General features: G+C 42.4%; 1 protein-coding gene across 2 annotated transcripts in view; it reads left to right on the plus strand.

The window, feature by feature from the left end:
* Positions 1-5,181, plus strand: part of ANKRD66 (ankyrin repeat domain 66) — a 25,072-nt gene extending 19,891 nt beyond the window's left edge. For both annotated transcript variants that reach the window (XM_034991150.1, XM_034991151.1), the window contains exon 5: positions 4,884-5,181. In XM_034991150.1, the coding sequence (XP_034847041.1) occupies positions 4,884-4,933 (50 nt within the window). In that variant the 3' untranslated portion in view covers positions 4,934-5,181. The remainder of the gene's footprint in view (positions 1-4,883) is intronic.
* The last annotated feature ends 3,863 nt before the right edge of the window (positions 5,182-9,044 follow it).

A 9,044-nucleotide genomic window follows, 5' to 3' on the forward strand; every position in this document is an offset into this window, starting at 1 on the left:
TCCCTCTGCCTCTGCCCCCCCCCCCCCCCCCCCCCCCCCCCCCCCCCGCTCATGCGCACGCTCTCTCTCTCTCTCTCAAATAAATAAACAAAATCTTAAAAAAAAAAAAAAGTTCTAGTCATAGTAGAATGAATAAGCCCTGAGGTGTTTTTTTGTTGTTGTTGTTTCATTTGGCTATAAAAGACGTTAATTGCCTACGGAAAAACATCCCCAGTGGAAATTAACAAAGATTGGTCAAAGTGAAGGCATAACGCCCCTGTTTGGAAAAGTGCCATGTAAGAGGGCATGAGAACATAAGGCTTAAAGTCTTAAGCTGCAGCCTGAGAGAGATGGACCAGTGCTTCTCAGCGAAGTGCCTCTGAGCCGGGGGCTTACCTTCGTGAGCCCGATTGTTCATCCGTAGGGCGGGATCCTGCCTGCTGCATTGGCTCTTGTAATGACTGGACGGTATGTTGCCAGGAGAAAAGACTGAGAAAATTTGATGGGAGAAGACTTTCTCAAAATTAATCAAAATCAAAGGCTTCCATAAAAAATAAGATCGATCCATGGAAAAAGAGAGGGATAGAGGCTAGGTGGTTCGATGTGTGGCAAAGTAAGCAGTGAGAGCTAGGAGAAAACAAGTATAAGGGTGTTTTTTCTTATGCTTAAAAGTTTTCTAAATACAATGTTGGGGGGAGGGAACCTAGAGGCTTTTCTATAGCAGCGAGTGGCCTTTGGAAATGTCGATGGTGCCCCTGAGCCCAGGAAATAAGGAACAATTGCCTCAGCGTTCTGCTGTGTAGTTGGGTCTCCAGACCTGGTATAGAGAAGACCCATTTGGGCAAGGCCAAGTAATTCTGTTTTCAAGCATTTTGAACTTGAGCAATTCGGTTAGCCAGCCTCATCGTCCTTTTCATCATTTGCAAACAGTGAATATTATGCCTGTCTCTTAGGACTGAATGCAAATGTACCTGGCACCTCTGATTAGGGATATGATTAGGAGATAACAATTAGTACTATTCTTATTATCAGAGTAAAAAAAAAAACCCTTAAAATTCATCTAGCCTCTCATTTAACAGATGAACAAGCAGATGCTCAGAGGGGAAACGTGATTTCCCCAAAGTCACAAGCTGATTAGTCATAGAACCAGAACTTGCATTCAGATCTTCTGTATTCCAGTCCAGTAATCTCTCATCGCTCTTTCTCCTGAGACCTGTTTCTTCCACCTTATAAAATGACATGAACCAACTCCATGGCAATCAGTTATCCTCAATAATTCCCATGCAAACGAGCAAATGCCCAGTAAGAGACAGCCGGAGGCTGGAATGGTGGAGTGTTCTCCCCTGCTGGCTTTGCTGATCTGCCATCAATCCTCGGGCAGTCCCAGATTCCACAGGATCAAGAGACTTTGGGGGCAGCCAGCTTTGAGCCGTCCAGGGATCTTGGGCCTGAGAAGCAGCATGGTTCTTCAGTTTGGGCCCTGCGGCATGCTGTCCTAGCACTTGGCACCTTCAGGGGTATAGCAGCAGCCCCTCAGCAAGTCATTCCTTGTCCCATCTCATTTGACCAGACCAGGGCAAAGAAGGAGCTCCTCCTGGAATATGACTGGGGTCCTAAGGCCTGCCTGTTCCCACACAGGCTCCCCCATGTTGGGCTCAAGAGCTCCAAATTCTTGCTCCGTTTGCAGAAGGGAAATCAGAGAACTTCTATCCCCTTGCAATCACATCACTGTTTAACAACTTTCCACCAAGGGTTCAGAAATTGGAGAAAAGAGCTTCTACGGTCTGAGTCATTTTCCCATCTCTGGCCTGCTCCCACCAGGACATTTCTCTGGCCTCGTCCAACACATGTGCACATCGTGCTAGTCTTGGAGAAAATTCATCTACAAAGATTTCTTTTTTAATGTTCAGTATAGAAATGCTCATGGCTACATGATTCTGGGCTTCCTTATCTGTTGCCGGGAAACTTGATGAGTGCAAATCCTGAAGAATCTAAAGTAACAAAATAACTTTCCACGGAGAAGGTAGAGTGGCGTAGGAAACCGTGAAATGTCAAGTCTGGATATTATTGCTTTTATAAAAATGTGAAGCTACATAAGATTTTGGGGTGTCTTTCCCGCCATCAGAAAAATCTCTGGAGCTGGCTGGCAAAGAGCCAACAGACACTGGATGCATTCCTTAAAACAAAAACAAAATTATTGAGGTATAACTTAACACGCCATGGCTATGGCTCTCATTTCAAGTGTACCATTCAACAATTTTTAGTTAACTTATAGAATTGTGCAACTATTATCCCAATCCAATTTGAAATCATTTCAATCACACCAGAAATTCCTCCTGCCCTTTAGGCAGGCACTCCCCATTCCCACTCCCAGTCCCTGGCAAACACCAATCTGCTTTCTTTCTCTGTAGATTTCCCTTTTCTAGAAACTGCATACAGATGGGTAGGTGGGTTCTTAAGGGCAGATAATCGTATCTCTATTACTCATAAATTCAATCAACCACTTCACAATGTATATTATGCATGCTAGTTGTTTGTCCTAACGCAAGTGAAAGAGACTAGTTCCTGTCCAGCTAGGAAGGCAGGAAGTTAAACTACTAAAACCAAGGAAGGTGATGGTCTGTGACAGGGGAGGGCCAAAGCTCTCTGGGAACGCTTATCTGGAGCTCATAAAGTAGTTTGGAGAAGTCCGAGGAGGCCTCTTGGAGGAAGCGGCATGTGAATGAAAAACCAAAGGGTAGGCTGGAGGCAAGCAGGAGAGTCGGGCGAGAACTCTGCAGGCCAGCCGTAGAGGATATGTGTTGAGTCTGAGGGACCAAAGCACGTTTGACAAGGTTGAAATATAATGTGTGTGAAGGAGCAAGGAAGGCCAGGGGACATGGTGACCATGGGGGGGTGACCTTGGTGGGGGTGTAAAGCCAGGTCACAATTGGCCATGGTGTGATGCTTGGATGGTGTTCTGAAGGCAGTGAGAAGCCTCTGAGGAGCTTTAGGTAGGGTTGGATGTGACATGGCAAACGAACAGGAGCAGGGCTAGGAAAGTGCTGAAATAACCCAAGCAAGAGATGCCACTGGAAGGCAGCATAGCCATGTGGTTAAGAGCTCCGGATTCTTCTGAAGAAGACATACAGATAGGCAACAGTTTTTGGTGGTGCAGGAAGAGAAGTAATAAGGAATCAGCTAACACAATTACGAAAGCTGGCAAATCCAAAATCTACAGAGCCAAAGTTCCAGTTCAAGTCCAAAAGGTGGCAGGCTATTGTAGTAGCAGGATGAGTGGATGTCTCAGTTAAAAGGCCACCATGCAGGAGAATTCTCTCTTACTTTGGGGAGAGTCAGCCTTTTCTTCTATTCAGACCTTCAACTGATTGGATGAGGCCCACCCACAGTATAGAAGGCAATCTGCTTACTCAGTCTATCAATTTAAATGTTAATCTCATTCAACAATACCCTCACAGAAAGACCCAGAATAATGTTTTACCAAATACCTGGGCACGTTGTGGCCCAGTCAAATTGACACATAAAATTAACCATCATCTGGGTTCATAAGAAAAGTGGTGCCATTTTATAAAGGGGAGTCAGGGAAGTTATCTCCAAGGAGAGGCCATTTGAATAGTGACTTAAATGAAGTAAAAGCAAGAAGCTGTGTTGGTGGGCCCTTCCAGGTGGAGGGAATAATAAGTATCCAGGGCCAGTCCAGAACATCTGAGCTAGGGTAAGAAGCCGCTATGGCCGGAGTAGGAAGCCAGTGGGGGGTGCCTCAGGGGAGGTGCTGAGGTTGGAGAGGTGGACAGCAGCAGGTTCATGTGAACCTTGGGGACCACAGTGAAAATTGGGCATTTCATTTTAAGGATCACGGAAAACTATTGCGGAGTTTTGGGTACATCTCTCTGGCTACTGTGCTGAGGATAGGTTGTAGAGGTCAAGGGTGGAAGCAAGGACACCAGTCACTTGAGCTTATTGCCATAATCAAGCTAGAGATGACGGTGGCTTGGGCTGTAGCGAAGTCCATGAGAAGCAGCCGGATTAGGGGTGTACTTTGTAGGGAGAGCAGAGGACCTGGTGGGAAAGTGATAGACACATTAATAGAAAATAGACAAATGCTCAGGATGTGCCCCATCAACCCTTTTCACAGACCTTGATTATGCTTGATGACAATTCAGCTTTCACAGAGGATATCCTTTTGCTGGGGTGGCCTCTGTCAGCTGATTATTTTTCTGAATGGCTGTGGATGTGCTCACTCTTCTGGAAAGTTGCTCTTGCTTTATTCATCACTATATGCTTCTGTCTGTTTGCCAGGAAAGCTAGCTCTGCACGTGCTGCCTTCACTATATCTTGGTCGCTCAGCTTAGCTTTGCGAGAGCTTCTTGGCTAAATATCATGGACTTGTTTGTCTGGTTTTCTTATTTTTCCAGAGCACTACAAGGTTATTGAGGTATAATTTACATAAGTCAAATGCACAAAGCTTAAGTGGACAGTGTAATGTGTGTACCTGTGAAAGCTACACCATAAACAGGATTAGAACATTCCCACTGCCCAAGACAGTTTCCCCAAGCCCGCTCCCAGTCTGTCTGTACCACCCTGGTCCTGTCCCCACCAACCTCTGTCCTGATACCTATCACCATAAAGTAGTTTGGCGTATTCAACTTCATATAGTAAAATCATTAGAATGCCTTATTTTGTGTCTGGCTTCTTTCATTCAGCATGATGTATTTGAGATTCATCTGTGTTATTGATTGTGTCGGTAGTTTGTTCCCTGGGTAAATATAGAGTAATTTATTTATTAATTCACCACTTGGTGGCCATTTGAGTGGCTTAAAGTTTGAGGTCATTATAATTAAACTGCAGTAAAACATTATTCACAACAGCCACGATATCGAAATAACCTGCATGTCCATTGACAGGTGAATGGATAAAGAAGATGTGGTGTATACACACAAGGGAATATTATTAAGCCTTACAAAGGAAGGAGATCCTGCGATATGGGACAACATGGCTGAATCTGGAGGACACTATGCTAAATAAAATAAACCATCACAAAAGGACAAATACTGCATGATTCCACCTATATGAGGTATCTAAACTAGCCAAACTCATAGAAGCAGAGCATAGAATGGTGGTTGCCAGGGTCTGGAGAGAGGAGGAAATTGGGAGTTGTTATTTAATGGGAAAAGAGTTGCAGTTATGCATGATGAATAAGTTCTAGAGATCTTCTGTATGACATTGTGCCTGTGGTTACCAATACTTATATTTTACGCTTAAAATTTTGCTAAAACCATAGCTCTGATGTCAAATGTTTTTACTACAATAAAAAATTGCAGTGAACATTGGGTGCATGACTTTTTATTTACACACATTTTCATTTCTCTTTGGTAAATACCCAGGAATGGAATTGCTTGGTCACAGGGAAGGTGTATGTTAAACTTTATTAGAGTTTTGTTCAATTTAGCTTTCATGTGTGGGAAGGCCCACAGGACACTTAAGAACTTTCCTCATCAGACCTTAGAAGGGAAACAATCCGTGGGGATAATGATAAAGATGCAAATGCTGATGAAGAGAAAGAGAGGAGAGCCATGATAATGGTGATGTCTTTGTAGTACTTACCATGGGTGGCTTTCTATGTATTAATTTATGAAATCCTTACAACACTGAGAGGTGGGTATTATTTATCCTCATCTTATAGTTGAAGAAACTGAGGCTGGGAGATGTTAATCTTTGTTCTCAAGGTCACTCAAACCCAAATTGAAAAAGCCCATGTTTTTCAACTAATTGTACCACCTCCTAAGGAGTCCTGTGGACATCATCTCTCACATCTTCTCCCGATGCCTTGACCATCCTTCTGGGTGACTGCTGTGTCTTTGATGGGACTTTCTGAGTCTTCTTTGAGTCCATTTGGCTTGGCCGCTGCCCTCTGGTGTGGGAAGTGCTGACCTCATGTCTTCTGGCCTGACAATGTCCCTTTGATTAGTTTGTTTGCCCTGTTCAGACCCCTTCCAGTTGGTCTCCCCGCCCCCCTTCCCCTCCCTTATCCCTACCCACTGCGCCCCATCCCTTCATCATCCCCACACCTCCACCACCAAACTGCCCTATAATTTACCTGGGGCCCATAACCGTGCACTTTTGAATCAACTTCACTCAACTGTTAGAAGAATCTTCCCCCAAAACTGCTTATTTGCTCTCCAAAATATTTTGTTGTTTTTGTGAAGAATTGTGCCCAGAATCATTTTTATAATGAAAGTGTTTGACTCAGTATCCTTATTTTGGTAAAGCCACCATGTAACATAAAAAATATGATGTTGCTAAGTACAGACATGCTGTTTATGTGGGTACCTTTCTTCTATTTGATGGGGATTTCAAATAAATACATTTCAGAAAAATTGGATTTGTTATTATTTCATTTTACCTTTTTCTTCTAGAGATATCTGATTATAGTTAAGATAATTAACACACATCCTGAATCCTGATTTTTCAGCAATAAACTCCTGCCTTTAACAATACATTCAGGTAGTCATTTTCATATATGCTAAATTAATCTCCATAAAACCCTCTGGGGTAGATTAAGCAGAATTAAATGGGAAACACAGCCATTAAGTAGGAACATGGCTAAGGAATGGGGGATTCTCTATAGTTTTGAATAGAACTTCAAGTCCAACTTCATATGAATTTCATATATTCCAGAACCCCAATATCATGGGTAAAATCACACATTCAACCTATTTGTGGAGATACTTTTTCTTAAAATTGAAATCAATCTGTACTAACAATTATTTTTTGAAATATCTCAATAGGTTACAGGCGCAGTTTAAATTATAATTCTGTGCTAACTGAAATTTCCCCGAAATTTAAGAGATGATTTCTGTGAAGCCAAGGCTCAGATGTTCAACTTGCTAGAAAGTAGGTGCCCCCTTGTGGACTGTAGAACACCAAAGAAAGATTTCAGTCATGAAGCTCTAAAAGTCTTAAATACGATGCACGTCCCTCACCAAAGTACACACCGAATCCCTAGCACAATTATTTACGAAAGTAAATAAAACCTTGAAAGTGGGTGGCTAAGCCTATTTAAGACGTCAAAGAACCTCAGAATGTTGGTATAACCTTAGATGTTAAGGTATAACATCATTTTACAGATAGGGAAACCAAAGCTCAAAGAATTGAAGTGACTTGTCCTCAAACCATAAAACATCACACCCTGAGGTGCTGACAAGAATTGAGGACCTTTCATGAAAGTAGCATTCACATGCTGAGCAACCATATAGATATGTGTCAAGAGAAACACATACAGATAGTATGGTAAATATAAAAACATTTATTAATACCCTACTGTTCTGTATTGTATGTCTTTGTAGTACTTACCATGGGTGGCTTTCTATGTATTAATTTATGAAATCCTTACAACACTGAGAGGTAGGTATTATTTATCCTCATCTTACAGTTGAAGAAACTTAACATGCTTAAGAAGAAACCTTAAACATGCTTGAGGTTTCCCACCCCACGTAGAGTGAATTGGTGGGGAGGCAGGTTAGGAGGGTGATGCAGTCATGGAAGGGAGTGATGATACTCACCTGAGGTGGGATGGGGAGATCTTGGGATGGGTGTGAAGCTGATAGTTTCGAGAACTGGTTATGAGGGTGAATCCACAGATTTACTGAGATTAATTGCTGGGAGAGGGAAAAGGCAGGGATGGTGCCTAAGTTTCTGGTTTGGGGCCATTGGGTGGATGGTAACCGAGGTAGGGAATAGGAGAACAAGAGCAGGCTTAAATGAATGGTGGTTTGAAATGATAACCAAAAAAGTTAATGGCTGGGTTATCTACATGTTTTTGTAGGATTAAGCCACACAGTCTGAAATGTTCTGTGAGAGTGTGTGTCCACATGGATATTTAATTGATAACAAGAGGATTAGAGAAGTCTGTGTCTGGCTTGCAAGTGTTGATGAGACTTAAAAAAAAAATGTCAAGGGTAACGGAAGGCTTGTTCTCTCATATTTTTCTCAATAAACTTTCATTATATCCCAGTTTCAAGATGAAATTATAATAGAATTTAGTAGCTCTAAATCACATAATAATTATGTTTAGTTTTAATTATGATCTCTTATTGATTCAAGCCTCCTTGTTTGATGTTTGTAACATCATGGCATTGGGGAGCAACTGTTTGGCCCATAGTCTTGATACTTAGACAAAGGCAATGTTCTGAACATTTCAGGTAGGCTATACCTTTGGGAAAGGGCTACATGTCAGATTCCTTGCTTAAAATATTATGCATTCTAGGGGTTTCAGAATTTTATAGGAGGTTCCAAAAAGTGGGAGAAGACTTTGGAACATTGGACAAAGATTGTTTAATGGTGGATTTTCAGGAACTGAGACACCTGATAAAGGACATGTCTTGGGGCCTAGAAGGGCTGAATACAGTGTCTCAAATCACACTTGAAATCGTCACCATTTTCCCCTCCTAGAGAGAAGGGGATAAAGCAGATAGAACATGGATTGTGGCATCAGACAGAGCTGAGTTTGAGAGCTGGTTATGGCTTATTGTGTGACCCTGTACAAATTATTAATCTTTCTTGGTCAAAATTTTCTAATCGATAACATAGATGAATAGTGATGATACCCATGTGATATTAGTCTTTTGGGGCTGCTGTAACCAACTGTCCAGACTCGGGGGCTTAAATAACAGAAATTTGTTTTCTCACAGTTCTGGAGGTTGGGAAGGCCAACATCCAGTTGCCGGCAAATTTGGTTTCTGGTGAGAGTGCTCTTCGTAGATTGCAGATGGCTAATTTCTTGCTCTCTCTTCATGTGACCTTTCCTCAATGCTTGCATTCAGAAAAAGAAGGAGTGCCTTCCTGATGTCTCTTACAAGGATCAGGGCCCTACCCTTAGGATTTCACCTGACCTTAATTACTTCTTTGGAGGCTCCATCTCCAAATACAGCCACATTGGGGCTAGGGCTTTGAACTTAAGGGCAGTGGTGGTGGACACATACATTCAGTCCATAGCATATATCCGAGGGCTTGCGTGAAGATCAAGTGAAGTAATGATGCTGAAAACTGGCTCTCTGTTCTGGTTG

This window comes from Mirounga leonina, unplaced genomic scaffold, assembly GCF_011800145.1.
Source record: "Mirounga leonina isolate KUSES-001 unplaced genomic scaffold, KU_Mleo_1.0 Mir_53, whole genome shotgun sequence".
Classification (NCBI taxonomy): domain Eukaryota; kingdom Metazoa; phylum Chordata; class Mammalia; order Carnivora; family Phocidae; genus Mirounga; species Mirounga leonina.